Below are 17,170 nucleotides of genomic sequence, written 5' to 3'. Positions count from 1 at the left end.
ACACTCTGTTTTTCAAAATTAAATGTTTCAATAATGTCAATATTGGAAAATGCCTTTTAGATTGAGGTACGGTAAGGTTATTTTAGGAAAAACGACTATTATGGCAGGCAAAACGTGTGATATCAGTGTGAAGAACACTTTGGTTTTGGTAAAAAATATATATATAGAGAGAGAGAGAGAGTGTGCGTAGAAAAACAACTGTGATTAAACTAAAATTTGATTTGATTTGACATTAATTCTGGTTTATTTGTTTCGTTTGTACACATTTAATTTATACTTGATTATCTTGAAATACAATTAATTCCTTGGATATCTCATAGTCAAACTAGTTAAAGTTTTTGGCTAAAGATGTTCTGGATCGTCAGTGAATTGGATCAAATTGTTCAAAATTAACCAATTAATTTACTGAAGGGAGTAATAATATAACAAATGTTTTATAATCTTTTATGTTTATAGTGTAAATGGGCTGTAAAGGATGTTTATTTTGCCTTAAAATTTTAATTTTAGGGGTGGAATTATGTAAAAATGTAAACTTTATACTTTTTACTCAAAAAAAAAAAAAAAAACTCTTATCTCCTTACTACCAATTAGTGAAATTCCTTTTGAAAAATTTATAATTTTATGGTTTTAATGTGTCATGCAAACGTGGTGATTTTTATATTTATGATTAATAGTAATAATTAATAACTATATTAATAACTATAACCAAGTAACTATATATGTGTGTGTATATAATTATTCTAGTCGAATTAATCTCATATGTTTGCTATATTTTTACCATTTATATATATATATATATATTGTTTATCTTCTGTTTTATTGATTGAAATCAATCAAATTCAAATTGTAAACAGTTTTATGACTTGCTTTTTTAACTTAGTTCGTAGATTTTTTTGTGAAATTGTTTTTCTACATTTAAAAACTATTTTTTTTTAATGAGTAAATATTAATACTAAGCATTTAAAATATGTAAACATGTTAGAAACGAGGCTTTGCGGGCTGCTGCGGAGGCTGCCTCCTTGTGTTCAGGTCAGCTGTTGAAGCTGTGAGCCTATAAACACACTACAGCCCGCAGATGAATCGCTCAGCATCGTAAACCAGGCCGCATGGGCGGCAAAACGCATTGAAATCTGACCAATCAGAGCGCTTAAACAGCTACACCGGAGCTGTTCCCAAAACAGACCTCGAATCCAGCCAATAGCGTACCGGATGGGCGTGGCTGCACATAGTTTGGTTGCATCGGACGTTGCTTATCAACTTTTGCTACTAGAGGATTCTTGTGAAGCTACTTCGCGGCTTCCAAACATTTACCCGCCTCGGCTCGGTTCGTGTTTTTCTGTAGTGCACGAGCGCGACCCGGGAGTCCGTTCTTGGTTCTGGAATCCTCGGGGAAGCAGCGAGAGCGCGAAGCGACGACGAGACTCCATTTTCGGATGCAGCTCGGAGGCTAGCTAGCAGCCCAGCGTAACTGCTCGCGCGGCTAAGCTAACTTTCCCTTCCAGGCGAACGGGAGCTGCAGCGAGCGAGCTGCCTGCGGTTACTTGACGATACTTTCGTTGACTACAAAAGACTCCCAGGTAGGATGGCGCCCGTTTGCACCGACCGCCGCCCCCCCGGTCGCTGTCGCTCACCGATGCAGAGACATTCCGTTAACTGCAGGCCGCCAGTGCGGCCGTAGTGTTTAGCCTCCTCCCTTCCAGCTGATAATGTCCCACATTTCCTCTGCAAGATGGGATGCTAAGCTAATTTGCAGGGGATGCTAATTGGTACACACAGTTCTGTCATCCTTTTTTGTGGTTCTGCAGAAAACGGTACCAACCGAACCCATCAAAAATTAAACCCAGAACATGTCTCCAGCACGAAGGTGTTAGCGAGCCCGGAATGCAGCGATGACGGCTGGACGCGGCTCTGCAGACCGCCGGATCGTGCATGAATGCTCGGTTTGTTTTTGTTTCCGTGACCTCGTCACTTTGACCCCTGTGTGTTCGCAGCATGCTGATGGTGGGAGGCGATGGACGGGTGCACTAGAATGAGTGTGAAGGAACTGTGTGAGACCGATGACCTGGCCACCAGTTTGGTGCTGGACCCTCTGCTGGGCTTCAGCACCCACAAAATGAACATCAGGTAACATCTCTTTTATTTGTTTGTGTGTAAAAACAAACATAAACCCCTTTAGGAATGAAGGGAACACAACATTTGTTTCTCATGATGGAGGATATGCATTAATAAAATTGTTGTGAATCAGTCAAAAGTTGGGAAAAGCTTGTGGGTGTGATGTAGAAGCTACTACGGCAAGCCACAAGGTCCATGTACGTCTTCGTTTTCCTTGTCTGAGGCTCCAAAATTGCTCACCCTGTTAGGTTTTGAGTGGCTGTAGATGATGGGAGTGAGGGCAGGCTCACTCTGACCCACAACTCCTGGCGCTTTTGCATAAACTGTCATAGAAAGCAACATCTTTTTAATTATTTTTCTAAAAATGGCATAAAAATTAAAAAAAAGGCCACAAAGAACGCTTGGAAATTAGATCAAAGTGGGTTTTTAGACAATTATTCAGTAAGGAATTCCTGTTTTATAGCTTTAGAATGGTTAGAACATTTTGTAATTTTTGCTTTAGCGTTAACTTTCATTTGTGCAAATGAAAAATATGTCTTTTTATGAATGTTATTATATTTATATGTATAGTTTTCTGGCCTTTTTGGGTGTTTTTTACATTACTTTACAGTTTGCTCCAATAATTTACCTTAAATAATTTTTTTGTGGCAATGATTTAAATATATTTTCTTAGTGCAATCCCAGCTTTGAGATATATTTTTTTTCGTTTTATTACTGAATAATTTTACAATAAACGTGAAACTGTGCAAAAACACAAGTCAGTCGTAATTTAATTTTTTTTTTGTGAGCTAAATTTTTTTCATGTCTTATAATCAAGAGCTGTAGAAAACAGAAAAATCCATAAATCTATTTAAAAAAATAGTCTTCTTGATAAAAAGTTTTGTCCACATCGTCATCAGTTTCAAATTCTGAAGATTTCTTTTCTAATTTATCAATTTCATCAAAACAGCTCAATAGTTTTTTTTGTTTTTTGAGACTCACTGACAGAAACACTCGGCAAAACTTGGAAAACGTATTTGTTTATATTATTTGAATCCTTGAATTTCTATTTGTTTATTATTTACAACTTCTGCACAACAACCTGAGACAACAGTCGCTTGTTTTGCAGCTTGTACATTCAGTTAAATTTGAAAGACCTCGTAAATTATGTATCATAATATAAATATAAAAACATTGTATTTTCTGAATGACAACTTCATGAATGAAAGCTTTATAAATATGGTGTTGGGGGGTCATCATAAACAGACGGTAAACACAACTACAGAGAGTTAACGTGACATTGTGTCATACTTTAAAGGTGTCAAAAATGAAGTAAACAACCATAAATAAACCCTCCAATACGTTACACTCTAGTAAAGAGTAATTCAGAGTTTTTTTTCTCTTATCGCATTTTATTTGGATGTAAAAATATATATTTTTTTAACATTCAGAACATCAAAACACGGAACTAAATTGAAACGGTAAAAATAAATAAAATTAAATCTGGACAGAGAGAAGCAAATAATAATAGTTAGATTTTTAACATGTATTCAGGTGTTTTTTGAATTCATTTTTGCATCTTTTAAATGTATTTGAATGTAAGAAACACATTACAGAGCCTCTCTAAAGGAGCTGCTGTGTTTGTCCCTCATGTTTGGGTTTCAGTCCTCAGCCAGAGATCCGGCGATGGGGAAACCTGAAGGAGACGTTGCTGCGGTTTCAGCGCACGCACGACTTCAACGCCGCGTTCGAGGCCCTGACGGTGGGAGAGCCGGCCGGCGACTTCTTCAGCGCGTTGGGGAGCCACCGACAGGAGCTGCTGAGACAACATGTGGGGCGCCGTCTTTATTCTCGTGTTTGCGCTGAAGCTGAAGGAGAATCTCATTTGCTGCTTGTTCTGCGTGAAGGTCTACCGCTACCTCAGTGCCTTCCTGCTGGATAGTGGCATCAAGATCGAGTCCTGCGACAGATATTCCTCGGAGACCAACGGGGCGAAGATCTCCTCCACCAGGCACTGGTGAGCGCCGCTCGTGACCCCGGGGGTGTCCAGCTGCAGCGGTCTGACTCTAACTGCCGCTCCGCAGGTTTGTGGGCGAGCGCGTGGAGGTGCTGCTGGGCTGCATCGCCGAGCTGAGTCCGGCCGACAGCTCCTTCGTGACGGCCGGGGTCAACGACTTCAGCGTCATGTACTCCACGCGCAAGCGGTGCGCTCAGCTGTGGCTGGGGCCCGCGGCCTTCATCAACCACGGTGAGCGAGCAGCAGAGCGACGGGTGGCGTTTTAATTACAGTCTTGCTGCGTAATAATCACGTCTTAGTGAAAATGTTTTGTGGTGCAGATGTATTGGTGGCAGGACTGTCGTTTAGCTTATGAAAGTGAGGAATTTATCTCCATTTCTGCTACGTTTCCTATGTTTTTAACTTGTTCTTGAGGCATTTATCTGATAATGGAGGATATATATTTACAAAATTAAGCTTCAAATGGCATTTCTGAGTATTTAATTTATTCAAATCATTCTGAATAAGTAAAAAAGAAGTTCGAAAAATGTTGTTTTTGTTATGTAAAACTTTCCTGCTCTGAACTCTCAGCAATGGATTGGGGAAAAGGGGGCGGTGCTGCCCCACACAAATGGCCCCGCCCACAAATGGGCTCAAAACTTAAAAAAAGGTGATTTAAAAAAATATATAAATATGCCTTTTTAGACAAAATCAAAACATCATTAGGGTAGAATTTATTGTAGGAATTGTGGGTGGGACCGTTGATGCGGGGTAACCCCGCCCCCCTTCCTCTCCCCGTTGTTAGGAGCTCAGAGGACAGAGCTTGTGCGTCAAAAGTATGATCTTTTTCAAACTGTATTTTATCATCTGCTCCTAAATTACAACAATTTGATTAAAAAAACACTCAGAAATATACATTTACGAAGAATTTAGTTAATATATGTCCTCCATCATCAGAAAAATCCACAAAAAACAAGTTTGACACACAAATAACACAATTTTCATTCAAAATTTCTTATGAAATTGGCTCACATTCAGATCATTTTTGATCGTAAGATTCTGCAGTTTAAATAGTTGCGGTTTTGGTAAAAATCCTTTCATATTTTGGCACTTTTTTCACTCTTTTATCCTTCAAAATAAAAGCAAAACTTAAAATTCTGGTTTTTATTTAATTTTTTTCTAACTGTTCACAATATTTCAGGTCCCTTTTTTAATGATTTTAAGAAGCCGCAGTGCAAAGAAAACCCGCAGCACCTATTTAATAAATTATATTAGCTAAATATGAACTACAATCAGTAAAATAAAGCTTAATTAAGTTTATCCTGACATTCACTTCACTGCAGAAACACAAATATTTCACTCATTTTGTACCAAACAGGCGACAGAATTCTGCTTTGATCTAAATCTAAAGAAATAACTTGGAATTCAAACTGATGTTCTTATTTCTACTTCTGTTTAATGAGGAAATTGATTTCTTTGAATGACTCGTTTTTTTTAGATTATTCTTAAATAAAGTTTTTGGTATTTGTGACCCTGAATCTGTTAAAAATCCCGTCACTGAGTGTGTTTAAATAAAGTTTCTTCACCGTAAAAGGAAGTAAATGAGCTTTTAATCAATCGATCAGTGTAAAAGCAATAAAACAATCAAGTAATAAAACAATAAAATGAACAAGCTGGAATTCTAGATTGAGTTAATCGTTTTTAAGTGACTTTAGCTTCCGGAGGAGCTGGAAAACCTCACAGATAAGAGCATTCCAGAGTTTGGGAGCTGCTCGGAAAAGGTTCTGTCTCCCGGAATCACGAGTCGAGAAGCAAATCCGACCTTCTTATGTCCAGACACTTTATTAAAAGAAATAACATGAATTAAACGTTTTTTATTTTAACCCTTTAACACCGGAGCTCCAGTGTTTATGTTCTTTGATTTACTGTAACTTTATAACCATTAATATGATCATTCCAGTAGATTTTGTAGGAGAAAAGCGGCTCGTCGGGCCGCTTTTCTCCTACAAAATCTACTGGAATGGTCATATTAACGGGCGAAAAGTTACAATATGTTAAAGATTTTGTGTCAGACATTATTATTATTTATGTATTTTTTTAAGCAACAATAAATTAAATTACTTTCATTTGTTTGTTAAGGATCCCCATTAGTTAACGTATGTGACAGCCGCTATTCTTCTTAAAGCCACAAATTCAAAACATACAAAAATTAAGCTTTAAATTGCATTTCTAAATATTTCTTTTTCCAAACTTCTATGAATTAGTTAAAAAACTGTTTGAAAAACATCAATTTTTTAATATAGAAAACTGGCAAATGACTCCCTAGTCCGAGTTTCAGTAATAGGGAGGGAAAAGGGGGGCGGTGTTGCTCCACATGAATGGCCCCGCCCACAAATCACCACAAAAGTAGCTCAAAAGCTAAAAAAAAGGTGATCTTTTAATTATAATGAAGCCGGTTTAAGCCAAAATGAAAAAAAAATTCAATGGAGTTTCTTGTGAAAATTGTGTTGATGCGAGGCAACCCCGCCCCCCTTCCTCTCCTCGTTGTTAGGAGCTCAGAGGAAGGAGCTTGTGCGTCAAAAATATGGTCTTTTTAAACTGTGTTTTATCATCTGCTCCTGATTTACAACAATTTGACTAAAGAAACTCTCAGAAATATACATTTACGAAGAATTTAGTTAATATATGTCCTCCATCATCGGAAAAAATCCACAAAGAACACTTTAGAAACACAAAAAGCAGGATTTTCATTCAAGTAGATCTTAAAATGTCTTATTTAATGAGCTCACATTCAGATATTTTTTATCATAACATTCTGCAGTTTAGATAGTTGCAGTTTTGATAAAAAAAAATCTTTGAATATTTTGGTACTTTTCCATTTTTTTCCTTCAAAATAAAGGCAAAATGACGTTTTCTTCATTTGAAATTCTTTTTTTCAAACTGTATTTTTTCCTCTGCTCCTGATTTACAACAATTAGATTAAAGAAATGCAGCAGATATGTACGTACATGTATACACTCTCCACAACTATGTCAACAAAAAATAATACGACAATAATACACTAACAATTGAGACAAAAACACAAACCGACACAATTCTCCACAATCCGACGGGTTCAGACATGGTTCAAAACTCCGAATTTAGGGCATAAAATGCAAAGATGTAAAGTGCAAATAAATAAACTTTTGAACATTAATGATTTTCAAATGGCAATAAATCTATAGAATCTATAGAATTTTACTCGCCGTCACCTTTTTCACGCGTAAGAGGGTTCTTCAGTACTCCTCAACTGATTTCTGTGTGAACTTCAGTCTTTGAATGATTGAATTACTAACTCTCTCTCTTTTCTTTTTTACCTTTTCTGGGTTGAAGACTGCAAACCCAACTGTAAGGTAAGCTTCAGTCTCTGCTAATTAGCCCTTCTGGACACGGTTTACTGCTCGATTTCTTCTGTTCCTTTTGTTCATCAGTTTTCACGTCTTCCTCCCAGGAGGCGGAGCCATCTTTGTCTAACGCTGCTCTCCTGTCCCTCCCGTCTAGTTCGTCCCCTGTGAGAAGAACGTCGCCGTCGTGGAGGTGATCCGGCCCATCTCTCCCGGGGAGGAGATCACGTGTTACTACGGCGCCAGCTTTTTCGGCGAAGGCAACGAAATGTGCGAGTGCTGCACCTGTGAAAGGTGTGTCTTTGTCTCGAACTGAACTGATTAATAATCCATTAAAAAAAACGGCGACATGACAGAAACTCTTCCTTCAGGAATGGGGAGGGTCACTTCAGACACCGAGGAAAGCAGCCCGAATGCGAGGAAACAAAAGAGTCTGCGGGCCAGAAGTACCGCCTGAGGGAGAGATACCTGCGCCATCAGCGGGAGAGAGGGCACTTGGCCGCCCGGCCGGTCACACCTGGATTACACTCGGGCATCTTCAAAGGTAAATCTCTCAAATGTCCCAGCCCACAGAAACAACGGCTCCTAATTATACAGCAGGATGTCTATAAATGTTGGGCTGCATTGTTCTCACTCAGAGTGTAAAAACTACCTGATCATTAAATCCCACTTGGCTTCAAAAAAACGTTTTTATAGAAATAAAAGCGTGCCCGAGGCTCGGATCAGGTGCTCGACTAATGCTGCCAGTTAAACCTCTTAAATGCATTTCACAAAACAGATTATAGGTTTGTTATAGTTAGGAAAAACTCTTATTTAAAAAAAGGTTTGGGAAAATGTTTGTTTCTGATTTGGGGCTAAAACAGCTTCTAAGTTATTTGGATCACTGAATTAAACTGAATTTTTCAAAATGAATTTGAACATTTCTGTAAATGTGACGGTTTTAGCTGCTAAACTGTAGTTCCTGGACACGGTGGAGGTTTGACAACCACACAAAAAATCAAAAATAGAAGTTAAATAGAGCCGTTTGTACACATTTTACCTAAAAAACATGCATGTAAATTGATAAATTATTTACAATATTTCTCAAAATGCATCCAATACATTTGCAGGTTCATTCAGCATAAGGAGTTTGTTCATTGTTGTTTGGATTGAAGCCTTAAGTTTCTTTTAGGGTGAGGGCTACACTCTTCCAGATGTTTAAAAGATAGAACAAATAGTCCAGTATTGATACAAAGTCACCTCTGGACTTAGTTGGTCCACCAGCTGTAGATTTTAACTTAAAATTTAAAGCAATTATAATTTTTAAAGTTCCAAAAATGAAAATTTTCTGAGATAAAACTGTGATTTTTTTGCAAGTGTTTTCAATGCCTTTTTATAGTTCAAATATTCCACCAGTTTATTGCTGCATCAGTTTCAATGATTAAATCAACGTACGGACGCTGATTCAGCTCGTGAATGTTCAATGATCAGCTGGTCCAAAACCAACACGGACAAGAAGCTGTCGATATTTTTAATGATATTTTTCTTATTTTATTGGAGACAATAATACAATTCTCTTGTTATTTTAAATGTTCCCTCCTGGGATGTAACCCTTGTGTTATCCTGGACCCTTTTTTATTTCCCTTCTTCAATGATTTTCAGTTTTCACAGGTGGACATAAAATCCTATCCACCATTACCCACTTTTATCATAAGAGGATAAGGTGTCATTATAAGAGTCATCTGGACCCCAAAAGATACCACATGTGGGACAGAAAGTCATCAAACTGGATCACAGAGATGTAGAAGTTCAACTGAACTCGTCAGTCATTCAGACGCAGATCTATGGAGCCAAAACAGTCTCACCTGATTTGTGTTTTTAATTCTTGATTTATATTTCATACATTATATTTGTTGTGCATAGATAGCTGTGTGTACTTGCAATTGTGTATACACATGTATAAAAAGGACAGAAAAATACAATTTAACCAACCAGGACAGCTGAAGGCCGACTCTACTCTCAGCCCAGATTTGAAAAATGCAAAAAGGGGGCGGAGCTAGGGAAGGTGTGCTGAGCGGAGGAGGTGTGGTCTGGATTTGATTACAGTGAAAGTGAGTTTAGCCTGAAAACACAACTGAAAGTGTTTACAGTTACACACAAAATGAATTGTTTGAGTTACGCGCAAACACACACCAATCAGGTGAGACTAATTTCACTCCATAAGCTCCTGCAGTAGATGGTGAACCTCTACTGAGAGTCTCTGAATGATCTCATAAATTCAAACATGGAGACATGATGGGTAATGTTTTTATAGAGCTCTTCAGTAATAAACCTGATCTCTCAACATCATCCATGTCCATTACGACTGCTACGATTAGTCGACTCATCGACTGTTAAAATAGTCAACAACTAATTTAATATTTGATTAGTCGTTACTTTGTATTATATGGAGCCAGAGTGTAGTCAAGTTGAAAGTTATAATGGCATTCTGGTGGCTTTTTGGAATATTTATTAAGGTTTTTTTAGGCTATTTTGGATTTTTTTCAGCTACATGTTCGCTAATTTAGTTTTTTTAGGCTATTTCGGAGTTTAGCTAATATTTGAGCTATTTTGGCTAATTTAGGATTTTTTTTAATTTGTAGACTATTTTAGAATTTAGCTATTTTTTTAGCTACATGTTAGCCATTTTTGGCTAATTCAGGATTTTTTTCAATATTTTAGGCCAATTTGGAGTTTAGCTAATTTTTCAGCTACATGCTAGCTACTTTATTTTTTTAATTTTTTAAGGCTATTTTGAAGTTTAGTTAATATTTCAGCAACATGCTAGCTATTTTGGCTAATTTAGGATTTTTTTTCTGTTTTTTAGGCTAATTTGACATTTAAGTAATATTTTAGCTGACAGCCTCAGCGTTTTTAGCCATCAATTTCAGCATCTTCAGCTATCAGCACTAGCATCTTCAGCTGCAAATGCAGTTTACAGCATTCACACTAGCATGATGGCAGGTAATGCTATATATCTAGATTACGATTTGTGCCTTAAATCCACTTTGCGCATGACCTGATTAGCCGACTAATCAGAAAAAATAATTGGTGATTAGTCGCCTGCAAAAATAACAAACTACTGTCCATACACAGACACTGCTCCATGTAGCGATCAGGCTAAAACTCGTGTCTTTGGTGTCAAATTTTTAAATACTTTTTTGTACAAGCAGCGAATTTGCCGAAAATGACACGAGTCTGACTTGTGAATCATGTTCAGTGTGATCGAAGCATCAGTCGTGTCACCAGTGATTGTTTGATGTTTCCTGGTGAAAGCTGAAAACAAGAGTCCTGAACTGCTTTGTTTCTTGTCGTTGGCAGCCATCCCCTCCAGGAACTCCTTCACCCAGCAGATGAGGAGAAATGCCCTGAAGAACAGAAAACTGACGCAAACCAAGACGTGGAGAGAGAAGCAGAGGAGGCGGGTCAAACGCTGTCAGACGGTCCCGCCTCTGTCAAACGTCACCCTGAAGAACCTCCGAATCCGAGTGCGGCGCCACTCAGTGGATTTTTTACTTCACTGCAAGAATCCCAAAAGCAAAGAAAGAGCTTTGCTGCAAGAGCTGGAGGAAATGAACCTTAAAGTCCGCTCGATCGGGGAGAAAAAGAGCAGCAGGGCGCTGAATTTAAAACCTCTAACCCTCAACTCTAACAGACCATCACAGCAGAAGAACAGAGAAGGCCTCAAAAGAGCCGCTCTGCACAGGAAGTCTGTCAAAGTGGGCAAGAAGACTCTTCCCGTCAGAGCTTCTTCCAGAGCAAAAACATTGGTGGAGCTCACACCACAAACGCAGAATCCTGAGATCTCTGTTCGTCAGCCCGGCGACAAGTCCAGCGGTGGAGTTACTCGGGCAGAGAAGGAGACGCCAATCACAGAAGGTCAAAGCAGCAAGAGCAGCATCACCGCCGGGATGGAAGTCTGCAAAAGCGTCACAGATGGGTCAAAAAAGGCAGCCGACAATCTGACTCTGTCCCTGAAGCAATATGTTACCGTCAACCTCACCAGATTATCAGTGCCGCAGGCTTCACCGGCTGCTGGTGACGCCAACGAAAAGGCTGCGGCCAGAAGTGCGAGGAAGCAGCGCCCGAGACCGCGGAGCAAAAAGCGGAGCGCCAGGTCCGACCGCAGCGCTGGCGAAGGGAACCGAGAGGAGGATGCAACGAATATCCTAACCAAAGACGAACTCAACTTACAGGAAAACGAGAGCGGGGACGACGTCTGTCACAAAAACAGGACCAATAAAGTTATTCCACCTGTCAATCAAAAGAGCCAGACGGACGTGGATAAAGAGGAAAGTCTTCGAGGTGGCGAGTGTAAAGAGAAAAGTGTTGCAAAGGAGACGACTTTGGAAGAAAACGGAAGAGAAATCCACATCCGAGGAGTGTGTGATCAGGAAAGAGTTCTGAAACAAATCAAGCAGCCCGTTTGTCAAAATAAAGAAGTTGTAATAAAAAGAGCAAAAATTTTACTGTCTGACATTTTAGGAAGCAGAAAATCGTTAAAAGAGAAAGGACTTTTGGGAAGTTTTAGGTCCTCGGTCGCCACAGAAACGCTAAGGGTTAAGGAGGAACCAGAAGAGACGGAAATAAACGGCGGCAGGTGTCTTCGATCCGTAAGGAAGAAGACGGGGAGAGGTCGAAAGAGAAACCTTAGACCCGCCAAAACAAAAGCTGACTATAAACAAAGCAATGGCGAAGCGCCGGCTTCAGCGACGAACCAGGAACGCTTCCAGGTTCAGTCTCCGCAGAGGCAGGCCGACCCGCTGACCTCCTGCCCCACCCCGCTACCTCACAGGTCACCGAGTTTGGCAAAAGCTGCAACCAACCTGAAGACGGACACGAACCCGCAGCTGCACACGCAGTCCAACATACCTCTGAAAAAACGCACGTTTCGCAGTGAAGTGGACACGGAGCAAAGTCGCAATTCCGCCTGTGAGCAAATTCCCCCCAAAATCCCCGCACTGGATTTGGCTCCGAAGCAGGAGGTTGTGGGTTCACAGGAGAGCGGCACTCCTAAAAGGGACTGCAAAGTCAGGTTTCGAGGAGAAGGCCCGGCGAAAAAAAAGATGAAATGCAGACGAGTGCTTCGGCCCAGAGCAAACGAAGCGCCGCGCAGACATCTATCGAGGAAAGTGAAAACACGCCAGTCAGAAGAGCAAGATGAGCCCGCCACTCCTCAGGAAATGAACACGCCAGACGAGGCGGACGCGGCTCCAACCCAGCAGGAACAAAATGAAAGTCAAGGCAACAAGCAGGCGGATGAACAAAGTAGTTCTGAAGACACAAAACCGATTCTCGATTTTAAGATCCGTCTGAAGAGGAGGAGAGGCCGAGTGTGGGAAATGCAGGGCGAAAACATGGCGCTGAAGGTGGAGAAAGGAGACGACGGGGTGCCGTGCGACCCGTTCAAAGCCATCATGGATTCTGTCTCCATTCTGAACATGGAGATGGAGGCCGCTCAGGCTCATGTGCACGCCAGCAAGAAGTCTCAGAACCGCTTGCATCGCTTGAAAAAGAGGGCAGAGAAAAATCAGGTCCCCGTCCCCGCTGCTCGCCAAGCGCCAGCCAAGTCACCCGAACGCACCGGGCCGAGCGACTCCATCAAGGAGACGCCGGCGGGATTGAAGCAGCCTCCAGAAACAGCAGACAACCAAAATGGCGGCGGTGTTGCATCAGGACGTGACACGAAAGTGGAAGATCGTTTTCTGAACAATTGCTGCCTGTTTGAAAGCGGGTTGGAACCAAAGCTGGAGCCAAAGTTAGACGACCTTTCGCTACCTGTAATCAAGTTACGGAGGAAAGTGGAGGATATTTGGGAGGTGGACAGCAAGGATGACCTTCTGCACCCCGACCGCAAAACAGAACTCTGCACCAAGAGGGAGATGAGGGTTCTGGGTCCAGACAAAAAGCCTAAAGGATGCACCGACGCTTTCAAAGAGGAGGTTCCTCAGAAGCCGAACAGCGCCGCGGCCCCGCTGAAAACCGAACCGCCCTCCTTCTCTCTTTCCCTGTCGCCACTATCGCTTTCATCGCCAGTCAGTGAAACTAGAACTGAAGTCCTGCCCTCTGCTGCAGACAGAACCGCCGACAGATCAGAGGTGAACAGCGGAGGCAGGAAACCCCGGCACAAAATGGAGAGACCGCGCCGGTGTGGGCCTGTGGAAGCTCCGCCCACCTGCCTGAGCCACACGCTCCAGCAAATCGACAACAGCCTCTCCAAGCTTTCCGAAGGCTTGTGTTCATCCCAGACGCTGGAGAAGCCAGCGGACAGCTCCTCCGAGTCCAACGCGGCGGTCCAGCCGGCCGCTCAGTCTCCTTTGTTCGCCGCCGCAGACAACATGCTCTCCGCTGAGCCCAACTTCACCAACTGCTGCGAGGACATCCTAGACTTTCAGTGTCTGAACTTTGAGGGCTACTACCAGCCACAGAACATGCTCCCGTCGTCTCCGTCAGACCTGTGCTCCCTCGATCCGCCCACCGACCCCTTCAGCAGCCCGCTCTCCCACAGCCCGTCCGACACGTGGACCACAGAAACGCCGTACCTCGGCCCGCCCAGTCCGGGAAACAACTTCACCAGTGAGGATTTGCAGTTTTTCCCAGGCTTAATATCTTCTAAAGGCGAATCTGCCGCTTTGGACTGTGAAGCAAAAGACGCAGCCAAAGACAGAAATCCTCTCAATCCCACGTTTGGCTTTGTGGGAAACTCCGACTTGACAACGAAGGATCGAGTCATCAGCAAAAACCTTGCAATGAGAGCCCGAGAAGACCTCAAAGCCCAGTCTGCATCTGTCGCCGGCAAGCCTCGTTTGTTTGTTTCCGCACCGTCTTCTGTTATCCCTCAGAACCCTGTTACTCTGACCCAACCATCCATCAGCATCAGGCCGAGCACCAGCCAGTGCAAGAGCCAGTCCAACCTCAAAAGCCACGGGCCTTTCCATCGCATGACCATTCCAGGAAAATCCCAGTCGTTCCCCACCGCTCCGTCAAGCACGACTCGAGCTTCATCCCAAACGTCCAACAGATTCCTCAGTCCTCAACTGTTGTCTGCGAAAAACCCCAATCCTCACGAAAGTCCCTACAACTATCAAGAAAAGTCCTCCACGGTTATCCACAGGGTTCTGAAGTTTCAGGGAGGGAACCAGACTCAGAACTTGTACAGCGCGCCTTGCAAAGACACTATGCCTTCTGGCAACCCGGCAGTCACGACTAGGACACATGGTGCAAAGCCGGGTGTCGCCGAGAAGCCCCACGAGACCTACAGCGTGGGAGGTCATCAAAAGAACAGCAATTCTCTTCACGGGTTCAGTTCTTCCAACAATCACAGCCGGTCCAACCTCCATTCCAACAAAACCAGTTCTTCCATTTCACAGCCTCTGAATGCAAGGAAGATGTCTTCTGACAAACAAGAGGAAGTCAACATGACGTACAAGAACTTCTCCGCCATGCCGAGATCCTTCGTGTTTCCCAGCAAACCGTCGGACAGTTACGCCTCCCCGCAGGAGAAGAGTCTGAAGCTGGACAAACCCAGCATGCCAACCTCCGACAAGAACCAGCCGTGTTACCCCCAGCAAGACCCCTTTGACTTCAGCTTTGGGTCGTCGCTTTCGTCCATGACTCAGCACAGCAGCCCCCAGGTGATCCAGAGCACACCCCCTTCCACACCAGCACCAGCAAGCAAAAGCCAGTCCTCGGCGTCCTCTGCGTTCCCCTATGGCTACCAAGGTCCTCCGTACGTCCTGAACTTCAGCGGAGACCACTCGCTGACTCTGGGTCTCAGGGACGGGGCTGAAGGCTACCCGGGCTTCGGCTCCACAAACTACACCTACCACTGCCTGATGGAGCCTTCGGGCACTCAGGGGCGGCTGGTTCTGGAGCCGTGCGGACCCCAGCTCTCCAACCCGGCCAACTTAGGGATTTTTTCAGGTCTCAAGAGTCAAGACGACCACTGCAGAAAAGACATGCAGCAGTGCCAGCCCGGAGAGAACCAGGCCGCATCACACTACGGCCCCGTCCCAACGTCACACTCTATGGGCGCCACGAAACCCAAAAGAGTCCGGCTGGTGGTGACGGACGGTACGGTCGACCTTGACCTCCAGTACTCTGACTGATTGCAGAGATCTAATAGTTGCCACAGAGACGTTTTTGTACACAACGGTGGGCTTCGTCAGCGGTACACTCGGACCCGAGTGACTCTTTTCAAATGTGGTATTTTAATAGACTGTTATTGTAAAAAAAATAGTTCTAGCCGGTTTATCTGAAGTCCACTACAGTTCGCTCAGAAAACCAAATGCAGGAAGAACACTCAGCATTACATCCGTATGTGACGGGGACTCCCCTCTGCTGTACTGTAACATAGTCATGTGACTTTTTCTGGGCCGTCGAGACCACCATCGTTCGCTGGTACTTGTTTTTGGGGGGGTTTCAGAAAGGCAGCTTTGTGCCTCGGTCTTTGATATATCCGTGACTTTTTGAAGCACCTGTTGAGATAAAGTTTTTTTTTATACTCTCTTTCTCAAAGTTGTGTGTAAATTGGTGTGTGGAAGTGCGTGCATGCTTTTTGTTCGGTAGGTAGAACAACGTCCGATCCCGGGTTTTTATTTCAGCGGTGCAAAAGGAGAAAGCCCGTGCATGAAAAGTGTAAAGTAAGACGAATCGAGCTGTGAGAAGATATTCTAGGACGAGTTTTGGGTGCAGACGGACTTCATGAACGACACTTCTCCACAGCTGTTATCTGGGGACCAGGGGGGGGAGGGGGGACAATTCTGCCCGGTTTCACTTTCTGAAAAAAAAAGACAAATCTTCCAGATTTTAGAGAAAATATTTCTGTTGCATCTGAAGTGTGACAATCCTCTATTATATTTATTGTTGCTCCCCAATAGACTGAAGAATGCTTTTTGCAGTAGTTACAAACGGTTGGTGCTTGAGCGGAGTTCTTAGGTTGCGAGTGCGATTCCCCTCTTTGTCATTACATTCTGTCTGTTGAACCCGGTTGATGTCATGTGACGGGAGTGTTGGGTGTGACTGCACAGCCTTACATTACTAACACACACGTACTGTCTTGAAATGGAAAGGCCAATTATTTATTTTAATATCCTCACTCTTGAAAAGGTGCTTTGATGTAATTTATATATTTCATGTTGATTGCTGAAAACTATTCAAGGTTTTTTTTGTATTATTATTTAATGGGACAAAATGCTATTTACATTGAGTATTTAATTTCTAAACCTTTGAAATTTTATCCAGTTTTAAAGTGTTGCAGAGAAGCTAGTTTGTTTTCTAATCGGCTGTTAGTCTGACTGGAAGTCTGCTGTAGAAATGTATAAATGTAGCCTATATCATTAAAGACACTTAATTCTTTTTATCTGCTTTATCTTTTTCTTTTACTTCAGTGTAAGTTATGGGGAAAAATTAGTGTAAGAAGTTCAAATTGATCTTACTTAAAGTACTTACTGGTATTTAGATTAGTCGAATTAATATAAATATAGGGAGTTTTTAGGTCTCAAGTAAAGGTTCTAGTTGAATACAATTATAAAAAAAAAAGCAGTAGTTGCTCAAAATGATTATGGGTAAAAAAATTAACATTAAACTTTCCTTTTTCTCAAAAATATCAGTTTTATCCACTTTTGCTACTTAAAAAGGTAAAGATACGATCAGAAGGTTCCATTGATACTAAAGTAGACAT

General features: G+C 42.3%; 1 protein-coding gene across 1 annotated transcript; it reads left to right on the top strand.

The window, feature by feature from the left end:
- Positions 1 to 1,212: 1,212 nt before the first annotated feature.
- kmt5c (lysine methyltransferase 5C) lies at positions 1,213 to 16,849 on the top strand. Its single transcript, XM_024271554.2, has 9 exons — positions 1,213 to 1,577; positions 1,992 to 2,124; positions 3,757 to 3,922; positions 3,999 to 4,108; positions 4,176 to 4,339; positions 7,460 to 7,479; positions 7,628 to 7,764; positions 7,842 to 8,014; positions 10,810 to 16,849. Exons 2-9 carry the CDS (start codon positions 2,012 to 2,014, stop codon positions 15,594 to 15,596), a joined length of 5,670 nt encoding a protein of 1,889 aa, XP_024127322.1. The 5' UTR covers positions 1,213 to 1,577; positions 1,992 to 2,011; the 3' UTR covers positions 15,597 to 16,849.
- Positions 16,850 to 17,170: the final 321 nt, after the last annotated feature.

The sequence above is a fragment of the Oryzias melastigma genome, linkage group LG8 (assembly GCF_002922805.2).
Source record: "Oryzias melastigma strain HK-1 linkage group LG8, ASM292280v2, whole genome shotgun sequence".
Taxonomy (NCBI): Eukaryota; Metazoa; Chordata; class Actinopteri; order Beloniformes; family Adrianichthyidae; genus Oryzias; species Oryzias melastigma.
This window is presented reverse-complemented; position numbering and strand designations above follow the sequence as displayed.